Source organism: Paramormyrops kingsleyae, chromosome 1 (assembly GCF_048594095.1).
Source record: "Paramormyrops kingsleyae isolate MSU_618 chromosome 1, PKINGS_0.4, whole genome shotgun sequence".
NCBI classification, from domain to species: Eukaryota; Metazoa; Chordata; class Actinopteri; order Osteoglossiformes; family Mormyridae; genus Paramormyrops; species Paramormyrops kingsleyae.
Genome location: NC_132797.1, coordinates 5379325 through 5401787, shown reverse-complemented (window position 1 = coordinate 5401787; position 22463 = coordinate 5379325). Strand labels below are relative to the sequence as shown.

The 22463-nt window shown below is 48.7% G+C and overlaps 1 protein-coding gene across 2 annotated transcripts in view; it reads right to left on the bottom strand.

Annotated features, from left to right (window-relative positions):
• LOC111833324 (protein kinase C-binding protein NELL2-like) overlaps positions 1 to 22463 on the bottom strand; it is a 68498-nt gene that overhangs the window by 2002 nt on the left and 44033 nt on the right. For both annotated transcript variants that reach the window (XM_023791504.2, XM_023791505.2), the window contains 3 exons: positions 4761 to 4901; positions 3598 to 3791; positions 2207 to 2383 (listed from right to left, as the gene is read on the bottom strand). In XM_023791504.2, coding sequence (XP_023647272.2) covers positions 2207 to 2383; positions 3598 to 3791; positions 4761 to 4901 — 512 coding nt within the window. The remainder of the gene's footprint in view (positions 1 to 2206; positions 2384 to 3597; positions 3792 to 4760; positions 4902 to 22463) is intronic.

Here is a 22463-nt window from a genome sequence, read left to right as displayed (position 1 = left end):
CTAGCATCTACAGGAATGGAATGAGATATGAAAAAGGTACAGAAGATATGCACCGAAGTGGAGTACCTTCACCTTTATTCATAATTGATATGACATTATGCGTTATGATATTTAATACCACAGTGAACACATTTTGATTAAACGACAAGATCCAGGTGATTTAACTTTGATTAGATCCGTAACTGATCTCAGACGACGCCAACTGCTTTGCCGGTGTCTCACAATCTCAGTGGATGCTGAAAATGCGCCTCCTCTGTGGCTTTGTCTTCATGTGCCACCGGGGGTGTATCTCAGTACCGAGAACGCAAACAACATATTGGTGATCTTGGCAAGACCGGTCTTGCTAACTTGACTCCCAAAAACAAACTGGGGGGCACAATGAATCATGGGATTGGTCTCGTTTGGCGAGGATGCAACTGACACATGCTAGATTTTTGGGGCAAGAACGACATCCAGGGATTTTTGCCGTCCTCCGTACTTCTCTTCTTGAGTATTGGATCTGGTCTTTGGCAGTGGAAGATTCCGTAAAACAGGTACATGAGAACACAAGTGTGGTCAAGTGTGCATGTTGAGAAAGACCTCTGGTGTTTGGTCAACTGCTTTTATGTCACTGCTTGCTGATTGGTAGGTAATTGTGAATCAATAATATGCCGGATGCTGTCTTGGGTGCGTCTCCCGGCCAACGGCGCCGCTGAGCGTGTCTCCCGCGGCAGATGTGGCTAAACCCGTCAAGGACTCTCTCATCAGTGCCGCCCTTGCAGCTAATTCAGTTTATTAGCATTTGACTGCTGGCATTGTGTCTAAAGATTAAAACGGTTCACTATTTCACTTGATTATTACGGGAGAGAGCTGTGTGGCAAATGAAATCCTTTTACAGAGCAGAGACGTGCTATTTATTGAGCTATTTATTCTACAACACAAAATCACCTTGTCTGGCTCAGAATAAAGTGCAAATTGTGCGAAATGAAAAAATAATCTTCCAATACCTGCCAAAGGTTGTTCCCCCTACTCATCTCTGTGTATCAGAGTTACCATCAATTGTTACATTCTCTCAGACGTCAGGTGATTCAACACAGGAACCACACAGTAATCAAGGGTTCTATTAAGCGCCCCAGCCGCAGTCACTGGTGCAGTAATAGTTCTGCTCGCCCCTCTGCGCTTAATGAAAGGACAGGGATCAGTACGAAAGTTACCGAAGCCGTACCTCCTTTGGACTCCTAATGTATTTTTCCACACATTCCTTGTGGGCCTCAGTTTAAATTTACAGATTTCTTTTCCAGGGTTCATTATACATGTTTTTTTTAACACTGGAGGCAATGTGCTCTCCACAAAATTCACTCGTTTTTGTGGAGAGAGAGAGAGAGAGAGAGAGAGAGCGAGAGAATTTACTAGGCTTCACAGTAAGAAGTTTTTATATGCTGTCATGGAAAGACCTACATAAATCAACACAAGAAGAAGAGGGTCCACATTCCGGGGGCCTCACTTGTGCCCCGGTGGTCCGCCTCCCCGTCCACACATCTCCCGTAAACAGCAGACGTCCCGCGACGACTCGCTGCGCCCGCATTCATATTCTGCGAGTCCCTATATGGCGGATGAGTTTGGTTTGTTAAAGAGACGGTAGGCTGCGTGTGTCCCGGGAGACGGGCGGGAAGGGATCAGCCGGAGGGGTGATTTAAGGTCCGCTGAACAGGAAGCGGCACAACAACAAAAAAAGCCACAAAGCGCCGTTTGTCCGGGACACTGCAGGCGCCGTTTGAATACCAAGCTCGACATTAGCATTTAGCACAAACATATGGCCAGTGATGAAGAACATCTCAAAGGCAAACGGGGGGGGGGGCGCGATGGGGGGACTAGCTGACGTAATGCTTCAACAGGTTTAAATCCTTGTAAAAATGAATTCAGCGGAAGCCATTAAAACGGCTGAAAACTTGAAGGGATGTCAGCAGACAGGCTGAGAAGGCTGCTGTTTGGAAGCAGTGCTAGGAGCCATGTTTGTTCTTCACCACGACCTATAGCGGTCCCTCGTGCCCTCCGCAGACTGAGACAAAGACTACCGCCTTCCAAGCACCTCTCACCAGGCCAGCAGACGCCCTCCCCCCAGGAAGGCCGACAAAGACCGCCGCGGCCCCCGTACTCTGAAGACGCCCTCCCCCCAGGAAGGCCGACACAGACCGCCGCGGCCCCCGTACTCTGAAGACGCCCTCACCAGGCACTGGCATTGCTGACAGCTCTCCACCCAGGAAGCTCCGGTGCTGTAGGCCAGAAGCCCGTTCTGGTGCAGGCACTGGCTACTGAGGCGCGGGTCACACTCGGGGCAGCAGAAGAGGTCCACGGTGGGGTTTTCGCAGTCGCACACCATCCTCCGACACATGACCAGCCCCGTCTGTGCAGAAACAGAGTAGGAGGGGGTTCAGGGTAGAGGGCGGGGCCACAGGGGCACTGGCCCCAGCTAAAAGCTCATTGGCCCTCGGAGTGCTTTCTCTCCTGTCACTCACTGATCAAAAGCATCTCATTGGCTCATAACAAGATTAGCCCCTTTGTATGACTTATGGTCCATCTTATGCCCTCCACTTTAAAAAGTCCTAGAATCTCCTCTCAATACACTATATCTCCAATGAACACAGAAAAGACTAATGATTACAATGATGTATCACACACAAGAAGAAATCTTCCAACTACAGGCTGTGTTATGTGTGATAGACTAGAGCCCATTTCTTAACAACAAATCAGAGAGGCAACATCCCTTATCTAGTCCTCTGGCGGTCAATCAGCTTAATTAACTTTCAATGTCACTCGTAGGTCACAGGTCATAACCGATAAGGACCGTGTGCGAATGGCCGTACTCACCCTGCCTTCACGTCATCGACTGTGTCTCAGGGAACACAATCTATTCTGCTCAATTACGCACTAATATTCTCCCAGTCTCCTGTCACTCACCGACCCCCCCCCCCCACACACCCCCCATCTTCAAATATAATTGAAAACGAATCATCTAATTGCAAATTTTTACGCTTCCTGGTGTCCGTTTCAGGTTTTGCAAAATAAATGAATAATTTAATTGTCACATCCCGGGGAATCATCTTCAGACACCTGCGGCCCTTTCTGCAGATTAAAAATGACATCATTTAATCTGATAATCGATACCTTTCTCATGCTGCATTTACACCCGTATTTACATAATCAGAGATTAGTCTAAATCCAAAACCAATTTTCTATGTTTACAAGGGCGTACTTTTAAGCAGTGAGAAGCAGCATCGCATTTAACCTCCTCCATAGCAATTACGGATACCCGCTAGCTGTTCCAGAAAGCTCCGTCGTGCAGTGTATCCCCTTGGTGTTACACACCACTGCCGAATGAAAACATCTCCCCATGCCAGACTTGTACGAGGCTGGCATCACAGTGCCACACCCACCTCAAAGGAAGGCTGTCAGGTGGCCTGTATCCCACCGGCTAAAATCCAGATCCACATCCACTTGTCATAATGGTGGTTATAAACTGTGGGCGTGGCAGAGAGTACCGGGTCCACCCAGGCAACACGCCCAGCCAATGAATGACACACTGAACTGTCATGTGACCCTGGCCATTGACGCACTCACCTGACAGGAGCATACAGAGCACCTGTCGCTCTCTAGGACCCAGATCTGACCGTTGTGCTTGACCCGGTTGTCGTGGATACAGTCGCCGGTGCAGTTCTTCCCGTGGGGGCACCTGCAGTCGTAGCCGCCCTCCAGGTTGAAGCAGACAGTGTCGTTGGTGCAGCTGTTCCTGCCCGTCCCACATTCGTCAATATCTGAGGTAGTGAGGGGGTGGGGCGCATTGTCGTGATATTCATATCGTAACTCCAGGTTCACCTTCATTTACACGTATCAAACTGAGCTGCCAGCTCTAGTCACCGCAGAGAAGTTGTTTACGAAGTGTAGCACTCCCTGACGTCGTGCCAGTTTCTTAACAACCATAACAACGGCCTTATACTCTCCTCCCAAGGACTATAACTATCCTGTCAAATTGCCATTCTGTATTTATTATTATTGAGATGTTATTTTTATATACTGTTTCATCACCACCTACCAGGGTCAATCCCTGTCCAGCATAAGGTATCTGTTTTAGCCTTTATTGGATATAAAAACTGACACATTTAAGCAACAAGCCTTCAAATGTGATTTGCAGAAATTCGCCTGACCCTCACTGGCACTATCCACATCTCCAGATATGGGTGGCCTCTCTGCGGGACAGACCAGAATTCTGCTTTGGCTTCTGTCTGACCTCATTATGGGTTATCTACTGGCAGGAAGGGCACAGCCAAGGGTTTCCTGTGAATTCCTGCTGCTACCTGTTTCATCCCTTTCTGTTTGCCACTGCCGCCCCCTCGACTTAAATCCAGGTCGTTCATAAACACCAGAGTCTCCTGGAATCAGGCTTCCGCAGGCGTGCGACGTTAGCCGGGCTTATGTCAATCTGCAGCCTTTTTCCTTTTTGTTAAGTACCCCAGAGCAAATGCTGGGAAGGCCTGCTTTGTAAAAATGAATTATAATAACAGATTAATCAAGAGCCAGGCACTTCACTGGCACCCATTAAGGGCTAATGGAGCCTATTTATGTAATCCAAAGGCTTTCAAGTGTTGAGTTGACATTGTAGTTTATGAGGGAGACGATTTTCATAGACCAATTACAAGCGAGTAGCTTCTAGCTTCTTAATGAGGTCTCCCCGTAGGGTAGAGGTGTGTACGTCATGTGTCGGTAACAAAGAGAGGCGGGCCCACCTTCACAGGACTCTCCATTGGCCGAGAACATGCCATTGTCGTGGTAGCCGTCGCGGCATTCGCAGTGGTACCAGCCCGGCAGGTTGACGCAAACAGCCCGGCTATCACACTCCACGAAACCACTGGAGCACTCATCGATATCTGCGACAAACACATACACGTACACAAACGCACACAGTCAGAAGAGCAACAGCTCCCAGAAGGGACAGTGTCCTGTTAAAGGTTCCCACATGCTCAGAGCGAGTATCCGTGCTGAAGTACCACATTAGCGTGGCCAGATGATACCCCACTGAAGCTTCATAAATTCTGGAGTATAAATTCTAAAAATGGCGTGATGACGAACTTCACTTCTGAGAAGACAAACACATTTCCACATGACCCAAGTTGCATTGATTTACTATGTTAAATTGTAAAGAAAGGAACGAACACAAATCTGTATTGGAGTTTTTAGAACTGGTTTGCACTGGGGGGAACCTCACCTAATAACTGTAGCCCAGTGCTGGAAGCTCCACCATGATCCTGGCTGCAAAGCACTAGGAAACCATACATATGTACTGTGATCCAAAGCAGACCTTTTCAAGTGAGTCATACCACCAGTCGAAGGTGATTCCACATGGACTGTGGAAGTCGGGGTCAGAAAGAGGGCGTTCGCTAGACCTGTCTCTCCACAAACATCACTCGCACTGTGGTGTTATTGATGAATATGAATCACGTAAGTGGACTGCAGTCACAGCGTGAGATCAATCTGCTGCCAGCATAATCTGGTCATCAGGGGAACATACAAGGTAGCTGCCTCCAGCTGAAAGAATGATTGGCCCCCCTCCATATGAATTATGGCCCCGCAAAAAGAATCCTAGATTCGCCACTGCTGATGATTAGTCAGAGACCGTGTCGAGATTCTCTCGAGGATGACGACGGTCTTGTGGTTGGCAGGCTACCTGCTCTGCTTCTCCTTGACCACCGCCATGCCAATGAATGAGAAAGCCCAGAATATACAGCACCCGTGTCGCATCCACCCCCAGTTCACCTGGCTTCACCGATCAATATTTTGACTGGCTGGTTCCAGCTTTTATATGCCCCCACCCTTCCTGGAGTGAAGGGACACACCGGTGAACAGGGAGGATGAAACAGGAAATCATGTAAAAACTACTTGTGGAGATCGTCTGCCCGTGACTCAGGCTGCGATTACACATGTGGAGTGCGTCGGTCGGATTCCCGGGAACGTTGGCCTTCTCGAGAGCCAGTGGCTGTCCTTGTCATTGCGGTCGCCGTTAAACCAATTTCTTTGACAAACAGCGTAATGGTGGCCAATTTCTTACAAGGACCAAAGTAAATCCAGTATCAAATAAAACAACTGGATTTATGATGATGGAAAAAAATAATCTAATATCTCGAATAATATTTAATTAGACTCACTGGCATAAAGGGCCGCACGAGAGGAATGTAGGAATATGTGTAAGCCTCGAGGTTTTAGAGTGATTAAATGTCTCCATAAAGCCATTGATGGCTTCTTTATGATCCTCCTTGATGCATTATTCCGAGCCTCATTACGAAAATGGCTTTGTTCAAATGCTGAGCCTACTATCCGAGTCCCTCGCTGGATCCCATCGAACGAAAAAAATCCAGATTCTTAACTGGTTTATGGAGTAATGGGATTAAAATCTATTGCCTAATGAAGTTGAGCTCTTTTATTAATTTCTCCAGGATAAATAATTAATTACTTGTCCAAGACATTGCTTAGAAGACACTTAGTCACTGTGACTAATATCTATCACCTACGGGGTCTTGCAGACCATCCAGTGTGAAATGAAAAAATCACCTCTTTTTGTGCAGGACTATCCAGAAGATTGTACATTAGTTGGCCTGCAGAATAAACCTTCCCTTCGAAGTGAAAATGCCTCATTTTAAAGTGTCTTTCATTTGCAAATATCATCTTTTCTTTTAAAAGAAAGCAACTAGATTCAAGAGAAATAACATTCAGTAAAGTTACACTGGCCAACGTTAACACTGATTTTAGCCTCCAAAACCAGAAACGATATTAACATATTCTTCTTAGACACTCACATTTTCCTGTGAGGAAATGTGTACGTTCTCCAAAGCGATTTATGAGACCTTTGGGAAATAACGTGGGGAATATTATACCAACTGGGCCTTCAGGATATTCTCTCTGTGTTGCCCTTGAGCTCATTTGTCTACGTTCCTCAAACTAAGCAAGCAACATACAGTTCTCACTTCCTCCTCGTGGTAAATGCCCTGCCCCGCACGCTCTGACAAATAGCCGAGATGGCCTCCATTTTAACCAGTCAGGTTGTAGCCAAGGGGAAGCTGATACTGAACAGGTAAGACCACTAGGGTCTATTATGTAGATACAACTGACTGCGTGAAATGCGAATGGCTTCACTCCGAGGAATTTCAATCTTCCCCTGCCCTGATAAAGCGAAATCCCTGTGCTTTTTATAACTGCCAATTGTAGGAGACGGGACACACGGACTTTAGATGTGCAATGTGATTCACCAGCTCAGACCCATGCCAGCACCTAGTGTACCGGAGGTATTTAAACCATGATGCCCTACCAATCTGTCTTCAAAGATACAGTACAATGGAAAGAGAGCAATTACTATTTATAAAATCCAGGCTGCCTCAGAATTATAAATACGCATCAATGTAATCTAGTCTATATTCTTATCTAAGCTTAGTTGTTGCATGGGGCATATGAACAATTACAAGGGCTTTGAATGTCCTCTTTTGGTGTATCTGGCAGAAGCGCAGAGCAGGGGAACTGTAATGAAACAGACGGTCTTACTGAGGGTGATGGCCTGGGTGGTATAATATGTCCTGGTGCTGAGAGACGGGTGGAGTTAGTCCTTGAGGAACAGTATTAGTTTGTCCTGCCCTCAGCAGAAGCCTAGTCATGTCAAGTGCAGATTCCACAGCTAGGAAGAAATGAAAGGTTTTGCCTTTCATGGAACTAAGAACCTGGGAGATTGGTATTCAGGAGTGTGGTTTCACAGACTGGACCTTCGAAAAATAGACTTCACATGAGTTTGAAAGGCCCCCACGAACCAGTCAAATACTGGTCGATGGGTGATCTGTCAACCTTTTAAAGTTCTGGACATTTCTCCGCACCCATATCATCTCGAGAAGCTTTCTGCCAACTTCTTTGCCAGAGAGCCCGATGTTGTTGACTTAAGCTTGATGCAGTTTGGTGACCTGCTGGCTGTGCCCAGACCTGTCAGGAGATGGAGGTGACATGAAAGACCCAGTAAAGCATACCAAAGCACTGCTGCAGCACCTCTAATTGACAACTTGCATGAAGAACAACCTCGTCAACTGTCACACAATGCAATCACAAAGCCCCTCTGAAGTTTTCAAATGTCTTTTTAGTGTCAGACGGTCAATGCTTGGGCGTGCTGATACTCCAGTATTAAAAGGTCAATTATCCAACACAAGAAATCTACCACCGCAACACTGAACAGCATCATGCCAGCTCCAGCTGAGGATTATGGGTAATTTGTCACAAAAAAACCACCAAAGACAATGCTCCATGAGGAGATACCAGATTATAGAAAAAAATACTTTTTATTTTAGTTTTTTGCTATTTCAGAATCTGTGTTTTATTTTGATGTACATCTAAACAGACTTCAAGCTGACAGTGTGGCTGAATCTGTCAGGATCATTTTCAGACCGCAGGTACAAAAACTCACACGTTGTCGAGAACAAAACATTGCCTACAATGCTATTTTGCTTTTAGATTAGCCAAATGAACAGAGCAGGTTTTGCTTCTTGCCTGTGACAGTCTTTGACATTCAATTTACATCAAATTATATGTATTATTATCATTTTGTGGCTTAACAAACACTATTTCAAGTGACAAACTTGCAGTGTGATGCTCCATCCATTCACAGAGTATAAAATATCACCAACCGGGACCTTTAACCACCAATGCTTCTGGGTGCCTAGATGAAATACGGACGGGTTTCCATCACCGGTGCAAAGCGGATACCGTTTCCTAGGAAACGGGCACTTTTAAACCAGAGTTATGACAAACACGGCGTTTCGCTTCAGATGAGTTGAGGCGGCGGTTTCCCGAGGATCTAGATGGCTTCTGATGGGAGACACATTTGGACTTTCAAAGGGCTTCGAGAGGTGGCCTGCCCTGCACTCCAATCGGGCCGGCGGCTCCGCCATCAGGACCCCACTCTCCGGTCGCCATAGAAGCGAAGGGTCGATAGGCGGAGGAAATGGACACGCTGGGTTTTTCCCGCTCATTATATTGAGTGACGGGCCAGAAACAAAGGCTCTATTAATCCTCCTCCTCCGCGTGCCCACGGCGGGCCTCTACTCCCCTGGCCTTATTACAGATACTTCACAAGTGCTCCTTCCAAAACAAGGAGAGCCAGAGGCTACATCAGCATAGCCCTGGGTGACTTCTTATCTGAAGTGGGGAATGGCCACCAATGACTGCGACCAAGCATAATCAAACTCAGCGGCAAATGCATATGAGGCATCAGTAAAGTACCTGTTTTTAACCCTGTTAAAGCTAGCGAATTGCTACGAATTAAAGTTTAGTGACTTCAAAGGTATAGCATATAGTAACGCTCATGGCCTTGCGTTTAAAAATTACAAGAAGCTTTCCACATGCCACAGAAAGACCTGGCCGTTCTTTTCAGAATTACCGTCTCGCAAGGGATGTAAGATCTTGCAATACTGTGCAATACTGGGGCAGAGAACCTATAATAGCCTGAAGTACTGGGGATCAGTACTTGATATCTTCAGTTACTCAGACTCTAGTACAAGGCCCTTAACCCAAATTGCTGCAGGTACTGGCTGATCCTGCTCTCTTCCATGCCGCTTTGGTCAAAAGGGTACATTAAATAAATTAACGTAAATGTATTTTTCATGGTTTAGTTACTGCTTATTCTGTAATACTCTAAGTTGAGAATAAAGTATTCTGGTGTTATAAACAGAGTTTGTGATTCTGTTTTTAAACTGCCAGTCTTCCGTGGTACTGGTGAGTCTTGCACTCTGGCATAGTGGATAAACCATCACAATTCTCCACGGCACTTTTTGGGTTGAAAACAAATAATACAGTAAATCACAGAACATTCCGTGGTGCTGGGTAGTGAAAATTTCCCCTGCCTCTGTGGTGCCAGAGAGTACACACTGTGGCCCATACCCGGCACTGAGACATCTGAGAGGAGGAGAACCAGTGCTCTCCTATCCCACTGGGAGGACCCAGTAAGGTGTGGTGAACTTCTGTTCTGAATACTTCTTCTATTACAAAGCCCTACTTAAAACGACAGACTGTAGCCTCAAAAGTAGAAGTTCATATCCCACAATATGGTCAGCTCAAAGCTGAAATGGTAAATTATTTAAGTTCAAAATAACACTTCCTGTGTATTTCTTTCATTTATATATATTTAGCAGAAGCTTTTATCCAACGCAACGTACGTATGTGTGTGTGTGTGTGTGTGTGTGAAATTTGGGTCAGACAGCCTTGCTGAAGGACACAATGGTGAAATCACACTGCTCATTTTAGGAGTTGAACATTCTGATCACAGGCACAGAATCCTAACGCACTGAGTCATACGCCGCTCCTGAGTATCTTTCCATGGAAGAATTGATCAATTCCAGCACAACATGCTAATTTACCTGATCACAGGGTACGGGTCGTTAACCTGACCATGCAATTACGGACGCCATAGCAACAGATGGTGGCACAGGCTGATAGTTTTGAAATAATGCCACACACATCCAGTTCAGCTAAGGGGCGCAACGTAGTTATAGCGGCAAAGCTGCACGAACTTACGTTGATCTTCATTTTACTCACATCATATTTTGATTCCCTGGAATATATTGTGAACCTTGTAAATTGCATTAAGAGGCTTTGCGTTTTTGGTTAGGCCGTTAAAATGGCAACCGGCAATTACACTAAAATGAGAAATGTCTGTTCTACATAATGGTGATAATAACAGCGAGCTCGTTAGCGAGCGATAGCCCCAGTTTCTCACTGGGCTGAAATGCAATACCTCAGAATATCATGAAATAGCAAATAGGTTAATTTACTCTAATCTCAAGTCATGTTGGATTCTCAGTGGCATTGAACGCTGAGCAATATTCCAAAAGAGTGACATACATATTTTATACCTGCCGTTACTAGTAAAATTTAAGAGAATACTAATATCCTCTGAGTCTTTCACTGTTTGAATATTTAAACTGCATTATTTGTTTTAAAAGACTGACATTCCTATCCTGATTTAATTATACCCAAGGAGGACTTTTCCATTGTGGTTGTCACAATGACAGGATTGGAAAGCAGGACTTTGTTACAAAGGTCTTTGGAAAGGCAGGCGGTCTCACCAAAGAACTCCACCCACACATGTGAATAACTGGATTTCCTGCCCATCAATACTGTCCTCTCTGGCAGGCGAACCTCCAAGTTAGGGCTGCCACTAATGACCATTTTTCTATGGATTAGTCTATGATTGGTTGATTAATCTAAATGATTAATTTTCCTCCAGGAAATCAAATAGAACGTTTAATTTAAGTTGATTTTATTTCGACAACAACAAACTGTATGTTATTACAGGGCTTTAGATAATAGACGCCGGATTTTCTACGCTATACAGACGTTATTTTCATCCACAATTCAATAAGCAAATTAGTAGTATGCTTAAAATATTAATGAAATGCATATTGTGACACCTAAAAGTCAGCAATCTGTATAATTTCGGCGTATCCTTAGACTTATTCAATTTGGTTAGTGCAGCACGCCACATGCGACTGTTTTGGTAAATCATGAAAGCGATATGCACTGAAGTCAGGAAAGGGACAGCTCAGCAAACACAACATCTTTTAAAAGAGGAGATATTGTGGATAAACAAGGCAAAAAGACGTTCACGGTATGGCGCTGCTTTTTGCTGATTAAAGTCCAACACGTTGGTAAATTTAGTTTTCATTTTTATTTCAATTCATGAATTATTTTCTTTTATTCAGTGTCTGTTTTCGTTTAAGTTTTAGTTTACGAAAATAACACTGGTCCCAACAAACCCAATGCGCACAAACATGCACTGGCACTGTCAATCCACGTCGAACAAACCTAGATCTAACCTAAACATTTTCTCAAACACTTATTCAATGGAGATTTTAAAGTAGCCGGCAGACAACAGTATGGCTTTAATAATGAGTGTATTTAGTAGCTACAAGGACACTCTGTACTAATGGTAATTTAATAAACATGAACAGACAACGCTTACGGTGCTTTTGCCTACTCTGCCGGTCCATCATCCAGAATAGTGCTCATGTGTTCTCTCTTCAGGCTCTCATGCATCGCACTAGTGAGAATAGTGCTCGTGTGTTCTCTCTTCAGGCTCTCATGCATCGCACTAGTGAGAATAGTGCTAAACATATGTAAAAGAAAACATTTGTTATAATGAATTGAAGCATTTTGGAAATCAGAGGTAATTTCATTAAAATAATTAAAAATATTGATGTTGACGAATTTTCAGCATCAATGTCATCGACTACATCGACTAATCATAGCAGCCCTGCTCCAAGTACTCACTGCTGACAGGACTTGGGCTGCTGACTATGAGTGCTCACTGCTGACAGGACTTGGGCTGCTGACTATGAGTGCTCACTGCTGACAGGACTTGGGCTGCTGACTATGAGTACTCACTGCTGACAGGGCTTGGGCTGCTGACTATGAGTACTCACTGCTGACAGGACTTCGGCTGCTGACTATGAGTACTCACTGCTGACAGGGCTTGGGCTGCTGACTATGAGTACTCACTGCTGACAGGACTTGGGCTGCTGACTATGAGTGCTCACTGCTGACAGGGCTTGGGCTGCTGACTATGAGTACTCACTGCTGACAGGGCTTGGGCTGCTGACTATGAGTGCTCACTGCTGACAGGGCTTGGGCTGCTGACTATGAGTACTCACTGCTGACAGGGCTTGGGCTGCTGACTATGAGTGCTCACTGCTGACAGGGCTTGGGCTGCTGACTATGAGTGCTCACTGCTGACAGGGCTTGGGCTGCTGACTATGAGTGCTCACTGCTGACAGGACTTGGGCTGCTGACTATGAGTGCTCACTGCTGACAGGACTTGGGCTGCTGACTATGAGTGCTCACTGCTGACAGGGCTTGGGCTGCTGACTATGAGTACTCACTGCTGACAGGACTTCGGCTGCTGACTATGAGTACTCACTGCTGACAGGGCTTGGGCTGCTGACTATGAGTACTCACTGCTGACAGGACTTGGGCTGCTGACTATGAGTGCTCACTGCTGACAGGACTTGGGCTGCTGACTATGAGTGCTCACTGCTGACAGGACTTGGGCTGCTGACTATGAGTGCTCACTGCTGACAGGACTTGGGCTGCTGACTATGAGTGCTCACTGCTGACAGGGCTTGGGCTGCTGACTATGAGTACTCAGTGCTGACAGGACTTGGGCTGCTGACTATGAGTGCTCACTGCTGACAGGACTTCGGGTGCTGACTATGAGTACTCACTGCTGACAGGGCTTGGGCTGCTGACTATGAGTACTCAGTGCTGACAGGACTTGGGCTGCTGACTATGAGTGCTCACTGCTGACAGGACTTGGGCTGCTGACTATGAGTACTCACTGCTGACAGGGCTTGGGCTGCTGACTATGAGTACTCACTGCTGACAGGGCTTGGGCTGCTGACTATGAGTACTCACTGCTGACAGGGCTTGGGCTGCTGACTATGAGTACTCACTGCTGACAGGGCTTGGGCTGCTGACTATGAGTACTCACTGCTGACAGGGCTTGGGCTGCTGACTATGAGTGCTCACTGCTGACAGGACTTGGGCTGCTGACTATGAGTACTCAGTGCTGACAGGACTTGGGCTGCTGACTATGAGTGCGCACTGCTGACAGGACTTCGGGTGCTGACTATGAGTGCTCACTGCTGACAGGGCTTGGGCTGCTGACTATGAGTACTCAGTGCTGACAGGACTTGGGCTGCTGACTATGAGTGCTCACTGCTGACAGGGCTTGGGCTGCTGACTATGAGTACTCAGTGCTGACAGGACTTGGGCTGCTGACTATGAGTGCTCACTGCTGACAGGGCTTGGGCTGCTGACTATGAGTACTCAGTGCTGACAGGACTTGGGCTGCTGACTATGAGTACTCACTGCTGACAGGACTTCGGGTGCTGACTATGAGTACTCAGTGCTGACAGGGCTTGGGCTGCTGACTATGAGTACTCACTGCTGACAGGACTTGGGCTGCTGACTATGAGTGCTCACTTCTGACAGGACTTGGGCTGCTGACTATGAGTACTCAGTGCTGACAGGACTTGGGCTGCTGACTATGAGTGCTCACTTCTGACAGGACTTGGGCTGCTGACTATGAGTACTCAGTGCTGACAGGGCTTGGGCTGCTGACTATGAGTACTCACTGCTGACAGGACTTGGGCTGCTGACTATGAGTGCTCACTTCTGACAGGACTTGGGCTGCTGACTATGAGTACTCAGTGCTGACAGGACTTGGGCTGCTGACTATGAGTGCTCACTGCTGACAGGGCTTGGGCTGCTGACTATGAGTGCTCACTGCTGACAGGACTTGGGCTGCTGACTATGAGTGCTCACTTCTGACAGGACTTGGGGTGCTGACTATGAGTACTCACTGCTGACAGGACTTGGGCTGCTGACTATGAGTGCTCACTGCTGACAGGGCTTGGGCTGCTGACTATGAGTACTCACTGCTGACAGGGCTTGGGCTGCTGACTATGAGTATTCACTGCTGACAGGACTTGGGCTGCTGACTATGAGTGCTCACTGCTGACAGGACTTGGGGTGCTGACTATGAGTGCTCACTGCTGACAGGACTTGGGCTGCTGACTATGAGTGCTCACTGCTGACAGGACTTGGGCTGCTGACTATGAGTATTCACTGCTGACAGGACTTGGGCTGCTGACTATGAGTGCTCACTGCTGACAGGACTTGGGGTGCTGACTATGAGTATTCACTGCTGACAGGACTTCGGGTGCTGACTATGAGTGCTCACTTCTGACAGGACTTGGGGTGCTGACTATGAGTACTCACTGCTGACAGGACTTGGGCTGCTGACTATGAGTGCTCACTGCTGACAGGGCTTGGGCTGCTGACTATGAGTGCTCAGTGCTGACAGGACTTGGGCTGCTGACTATGAGTACTCACTTCTGACAGGACTTGGGCTGCTGACTATGAGTGCTCACTGCTGACAGGACTTCGGGTGCTGACTATGAGTGCTCACTGCTGACAGGACTTGGGCTGCTGACTATGAGTGCTCACTGCTGACAGGGCTTGGGCTGCTGACTATGAGTACTCAGTGCTGACAGGACTTGGGCTGCTGACTATGAGTGCTCACTGCTGACAGGGCTTGGGCTGCTGACTATGAGTGCTCACTGCTGACAGGACTTGGGCTGCTGACTATGAGTGCTCACTTCTGACAGGACTTGGGGTGCTGACTATGAGTACTCACTGCTGACAGGACTTGGGCTGCTGACTATGAGTGCTCACTGCTGACAGGGCTTGGGCTGCTGACTATGAGTACTCACTGCTGACAGGGCTTGGGCTGCTGACTATGAGTACTCACTGCTGACAGGGCTTGGGCTGCTGACTATGAGTACTCACTGCTGACAGGGCTTGGGCTGCTGACTATGAGTACTCACTGCTGACAGGACTTGGGCTGCTGACTATGAGTGCTCACTGCTGACAGGGCTTGGGCTGCTGACTATGAGTGCTCACTGCTGACAGGGCTTGGGCTGCTGACTATGAGTACTCACTGCTGACAGGGCTTGGGCTGCTGACTATGAGTACTCAGTGATGATAGGACTTGGGCTGCTGACTATGAGTGCTCACTGCTGACAGGGCTTGGGCTGCTGACTATGAGTACTCACTGCTGACAGGGCTTGGGCTGCTGACTATGAGTACTCAGTGCTGACAGGACTTGGGGTGCTGACTATGAGTGCGCACTGCTGACAGGACTTTGGGTGCTGACTATGAGTGCTCACTGCTGACAGGACTTGGGCTGCTGACTATGAGTGCTCACTGCTGACAGGGCTTGGGCTGCTGACTATGAGTGCTCACTGCTGACAGGACTTGGGCTGCTGACTATGAGTACTCACTGCTGACAGGACTTTGGGTGCTGACTATGAGTGCTCACTTCTGACAGGGCTTGGGCTGCTGACTATGAGTGCTCACTGCTGACAGGACTTGGGCTGCTGACTATGAGTGCTCACTGCTGACAGGACTTGGGGTGCTTACTATGAGTGCTCACTGCTGACAGGACTTCGGCTGCTGACTATGAGTGCTCACTGCTGACAGGACTTGGGGTGCTGACTATGAGTATTCACTGCTGACAGGACTTCGGGTGCTGACTATGAGTGCTCACTTCTGACAGGACTTGGGGTGCTGACTATGAGTCCTCACTGCTGACAGGACTTGGGCTGCTGACTATGAGTGCTCACTGCTGACAGGGCTTGGGCTGCTGACTATGAGTACTCACTGCTGACAGGACTTGGGCTGCTGACTATGAGTGCTCACTGCTGACAGGACTTCGGCTGCTGACTATGAGTACTCACTGCTGACAGGACTTGGGGTGCTTACTATGAGTGCTCACTGCTGACAGGGCTTGGGCTGCTGACTATGAGTACTCACTGCTGACAGGGCTTGGGCTGCTGACTATGAGTGCTCACTGCTGACAGGACTTGGGCTGCTGACTATGAGTATTCACTGCTGACAGGACTTGGGCTGCTGACTATGAGTGCTCACTGCTGACAGGACTTGGGGTGCTGACTATGAGTATTCACTGCTGACAGGACTTCGGGTGCTGACTATGAGTGCTCACTTCTGACAGGACTTGGGGTGCTGACTATGAGTACTCACTGCTGACAGGACTTGGGCTGCTGACTATGAGTGCTCACTGCTGACAGGGCTTGGGCTGCTGACTATGAGTACTCAGTGCTGACTGGACTTGGGCTGCTGACTATGAGTACTCACTTCTGACAGGACTTGGGCTGCTGACTATGAGTGCTCACTGCTGACAGGACTTCGGGTGCTGACTATGAGTGCTCACTTCTGACAGGACTTGGGCTGCTGACTATGAGTACTCACTGCTGACAGGAATTGGGCTGCTGACTATGAGTGCTCACTGCTGACAGGGCTTGGGCTGCTGACTATGAGTACTCAGTGCTGACAGGACTTGGGCTGCTGACTATGAGTGCTCACTTCTGACAGGACTTGGGCTGCTGACTATGAGTGCTCACTGCTGACAGGACTTGGGCTGCTGACTATGAGTGCTCACTTCTGACAGGACTTGGGCTGCTGACTATGAGTGCTCACTGCTGACAGGGCTTGGGCTGCTGACTATGAGTGCTCACTGCTGACAGGACTTGGGCTGCTGACTATGAGTATTCACTGCTGACAGGACTTGGGGTGCTGACTATGAGTGCTCACTGCTGACAGGACTTGGGGTGCTGACTATGAGTACTCAGTGCTGACAGGGCTTGGGCTGCTGACTATGAGTACTCAGTGCTGACAGGACTTGGGCTGCTGACTATGAGTGCTCACTTCTGACAGGACTTGGGCTGCTGACTATGAGTGCTCACTGCTGACAGGGCTTGGGCTGCTGACTATGAGTGCTCACTGCTGACAGGACTTGGGCTGCTGACTATGAGTATTCACTGCTGACAGGACTTGGGCTGCTGACTATGAGTGCTCACTGCTGACAGGACTTGGGGTGCTGACTATGAGTATTCACTGCTGACAGGACTTGGGGTGCTGACTATGAGTACTCACTGCTGACAGGACTTGGGCTGCTGACTATGAGTGCTCACTGCTGACAGGGCTTGGGCTGCTGACTATGAGTACTCAGTGCTGACTGGACTTGGGCTGCTGACTATGAGTACTCACTTCTGACAGGACTTGGGCTGCTGACTATGAGTGCTCACTGCTGACAGGACTTCGGGTGCTGACTATGAGTGCTCACTGCTGACAGGAATTGGGCTGCTGACTATGAGTGCTCACTGCTGACAGGGCTTGGGCTGCTGACTATGAGTACTCAGTGCTGACAGGACTTGGGCTGCTGACTATGAGTGCTCACTTCTGACAGGACTTGGGCTGCTGACTATGAGTGCTCACTTCTGACAGGACTTGGGCTGCTGACTATGAGTGCTCACTGCTGACAGGGCTTGGGCTGCTGACTATGAGTACTCAGTGCTGACAGGACTTGGGCTGCTGACTATGAGTGCTCACTGCTGACAGGACTTGGGCTGCTGACTATGAGTGCTCACTTCTGACAGGACTTGGGCTGCTGACTATGAGTGCTCACTGCTGACAGGGCTTGGGCTGCTGACTATGAGTGCTCACTGCTGACAGGACTTGGGCTGCTGACTATGAGTGCTCACTGCTGACAGGACTTGGGGTGCTGACTATGAGTACTCAGTGCTGACAGGGCTTGGGCTGCTGACTATGAGTACTCAGTGCTGACAGGACTTGGGCTGCTGACTATGAGTGCTCACTTCTGACAGGACTTGGGCTGCTGACTATGAGTGCTCACTGCTGACAGGGCTTGGGCTGCTGACTATGAGTGCTCACTGCTGACAGGACTTGGGCTGCTGACTATGAGTATTCACTGCTGACAGGACTTGGGCTGCTGACTATGAGTGCTCACTGCTGACAGGACTTGGGGTGCTGACTATGAGTATTCACTGCTGACAGGACTTCGGGTGCTGACTATGAGTGCTCACTTCTGACAGGGCTTGGGCTGCTGACTATGAGTACTCACTGCTGACAGGACTTGGGCTGCTGACTATGAGTACTCACTGCTGACAGGACTTGGGCTGCTGACTATGAGTACTCACTGCTGACAGGACTTGGGCTGCTGACTATGAGTGCTCACTGCTGACAGGGCTTGGGCTGCTGACTATGAGTACTCAGTGCTGACAGGACTTGAGGTGCTGACTATGAGTGCTCACTGCTGACAGGACTTGGGCTGCTGACTATGAGTACTCACTGCTGACAGGACTTGGGCTGCTGACTATGAGTGCTCACTGCTGACAGGACTTGGGCTGCTGACTATGAGTGCTCACTGCTGACAGGGCTTGGGCTGCTGACTATGAGTACTCACTGCTGACAGGACTTGGGCTGCTGACTATGAGTGCTCACTGCTGACAGGACTTGGGCTGCTGACTATGAGTGCTCACTGCTGACAGGACTTGGGCTGCTGACTATGAGTGCTCACTGCTGACAGGGCTTGGGCTGCTGACTATGAGTATTCACTGCTGACAGGGCTTGGGCTGCTGACTATGAGTACTCACTGCTGACAGGACTTGGGCTGCTGACTATGAGTGCTCACTGCTGACAGGACTTGGGGTGCTGACTATGAGTACTCACTGCTGACAGGACTTGGGGTGCTGACTATGAGTGCTCACTGCTGACAGGACTTGGGGTGCTGACTATGAGTACTCAGTGATGATAGGACTTGAGCTGCTGCCTATAAGCTCTCATTCCTGACAGGATTTAGGCTACTAATTACAAGTATTCAGTGCTGACAGGACTTGGGGTGCTGACTATGAGTACTCACTGCTGACAGGACTTGGGCTGCTGACTATGAGTACTCACTGCTGACAGGACTTGGGGTGCTGACTATGAGTACTCACTGCTGACAGGACTTGGGCTGCTGACTATGAGTGCTCACTGCTGACAGGGCTTGGGCTGCTGACTATGAGTATTCACTGCTGACAGGGCTTGGGCTGCTGACTATGAGTACTCACTGCTGACAGGACTTGGGCTGCTGACTATGAGTGCTCACTGCTGACAGGACTTGGGGTGCTGACTATGAGTACTCACTGCTGACAGGACTTGGGCTGCTGACTATGAGTGCTCACTGCTGACAGGACTTGGGCTGCTGACTATGAGTGCTCACTGCTGACAGGACTTGGGCTGCTGACTATGAGTGCTCACTGCTGACAGGGCTTGGGCTGCTGACTATGAGTATTCACTGCTGACAGGGCTTGGGCTGCTGACTATGAGTACTCACTGCTGACAGGACTTGGGCTGCTGACTATGAGTGCTCACTGCTGACAGGACTTGGGGTGCTGACTATGAGTGCTCACTGCTGACAGGACTTGGGGTGCTGACTATGAGTACTCAGTGATGATAGGACTTGAGCTGCTGCCTATAAGCTCTCATTCCTGACAGGATTTAGGCTACTAATTACAAGTATTCAGTGCTGACAGGACTTGGGGTGCTGACTATGAGTACTCACTGCTGACAGGACTTGGGCTGCTGACTATGAGTACTCACTGCTGACAGGACTTGGGGTGCTGACTATGAGTACTCACTGCTGACAGGACTTGGGCTGCTGACTATGAGTGCTCACTGCTGACAGGGCTTGGGCTGCTGACTATGAGTATTCACTGCTGACAGGGCTTGGGCTGCTGACTATGAGTACTCACTGCTGACAGGACTTGGGCTGCTGACTATGAGTGCTCACTGCTGACAGGGCTTGGGCTGCTGACTATGAGTATTCACTGCTGACAGGGCTTGGGCTGCTGACTATGAGTACTCACTGCTGACAGGACTTGGGGTGCTGACTATGAGTACTCACTGCTGACAGGACTTGGGCTGCTGACTATGAGTGCTCACTGCTGACAGGACTTGGGGTGCTGACTATGAGTACTCACTGCTGACAGGACTTGGGCTGCTGACTATGAGTGCTCACTGCTGACAGGGCTTGGGCTGCTGACTATGAGTGCTCACTGCTGACAGGACTTGGGCTGCTGACTATGAGTGCTCAGTGCTGACAGGACTTGGGCTGCTGACTATGAGTGCTCACTTCTGACAGGACTTGGGCTGCTGACTATGAGTGCTCACTGCTGACAGGACTTGGGCTGCTGACTATGAGTGCTCACTGCTGACAGGACTTGGGCTGCTGACTATGAGTGCTCACTGCTGACAGGGCTTGGGCTGCTGACTATGAGTGCTCACTGCTGACAGGACTTCGGGTGCTGACTATGAGTACTCACTGCTGACAGGACTTGGGCTGCTGACTATGAGTGCTCACTGCTGACAGGACTTGGGCTGCTGACTATGAGTGCTCACTGCTGACAGGACTTCGGCTGCTGACTATGAGTACTCACTGCTGACAGGACTTGGGCTGCTGACTATGAGTGCTCACTGCTGACAGGACTTGGGCTGCTGACTATGAGTACTCAGTGCTGACAGGACTTGGGCTGCTGACTATGAGTACTCACTTCTGACAGGACTTGGGCTGCTGACTATGAGTGCTCACTGCTGACAGGACTTGGGCTGCTGACTATGAGTGCTCACTGCTGACAGGACTTGGGCTGCTGACTATGAGTACTCAGTGATGATAGGACTTGAGCTGCTGCCTATAAGCTCTCATTCCTGACAGGATTTAGGCTACTAATTACAAGTATTCAGTGCTGACAGGACTTCGGGCTGCTTACTACAAGTACTTAGTGGTGATAGCACTTGAGTTGCTGCCTACAAGCACACCTTCCTGACAGGACTCCTGTTTACAAGTACTCAGTTTCGACAGGACCTGGGCTGCTGACTATGAGTACTCAGTGCTGATAGAACTTCAGACTACTGACTTTGAGTACTCAGTACTGGCAGGTTGTGGGCTATGGGAGAACTTGCCAACTCCGCATTCGGAATGGAGGCAGGATTCAAACCCCCAGCACGGAGGTGTGAAGCAGCGGCGTTACCTGCTGTGCAGCCTGTACCTCATTTACACTCACCATTCATTGTTCTGAATTCCCACCAGGGCTCAGACATACATTAAAACCCACAAATCAGTCACATGATGGACTGGCGGCTCAAAGCATGTTAGCTTGTTCACCGCCTCTCTGCGTCTCGCTCCACTCGGGTCAGGAGCCCCAACTCTTTAATCGATTCTGCTCCAGGCGAACGCGAACCTGGTGACCTCATACGATTGCCCGAAGCACCGTTGTACAGAAATAACCCAGCATTCATGAATATAATTAATAAAACCCTCTGACACCAGAGCTGAGAGCATTCAGTGATGTTGAAATTGTAATTAAACTCGCACAAGTACCAGACATCCAGCCATGGGACCCAGTTCCTGCTCCCGCAAGGAACAAATGAGATAAAACGGCAAATGCATTTAAAAGGATAATGTAGTATCAGAAATCAGTGCAAAAAGGCACGGGTAAACAAACAGTGTAAAGGTACGGAGGAGAATGAACAGTTCAGCCTGGCACATGAATATATTCTTCAAGATGTGGTTTCTGGCGTTCCAAGGTTTGGGAAACTGGTATGAGCAGTTCGACGCTGTCTCTACTGGCACAACTGAACCACGTTCTCGCCTCTGCTTGGCCGTCCTTAATTGCATTGGCATTTCGGACCTGCTCGGGTAGATGGGCGAGGGTGAGAAATCAGTCCCTTTGTAACGAAGGCACTGTGAATCTGAGGTGGCACCTCCACTGCCCGGAGAAACACCTACAGCCCTTCTGGGGCTTCGCCGCCACTAATTAGCACCCCGGGAACCAACATCTCATCCGTCACGTCTTCCTCCCTGCCAAATGCATCCTGGTGACCTCGCTGCCCCCCCTCCTGCCGTAGCAGGACTTCTTGACACCGGGTGACACAGTTGTCACAAATACTGGATGGACTTCTGATTACGACGGGTAAATAAAGAGCAAGTG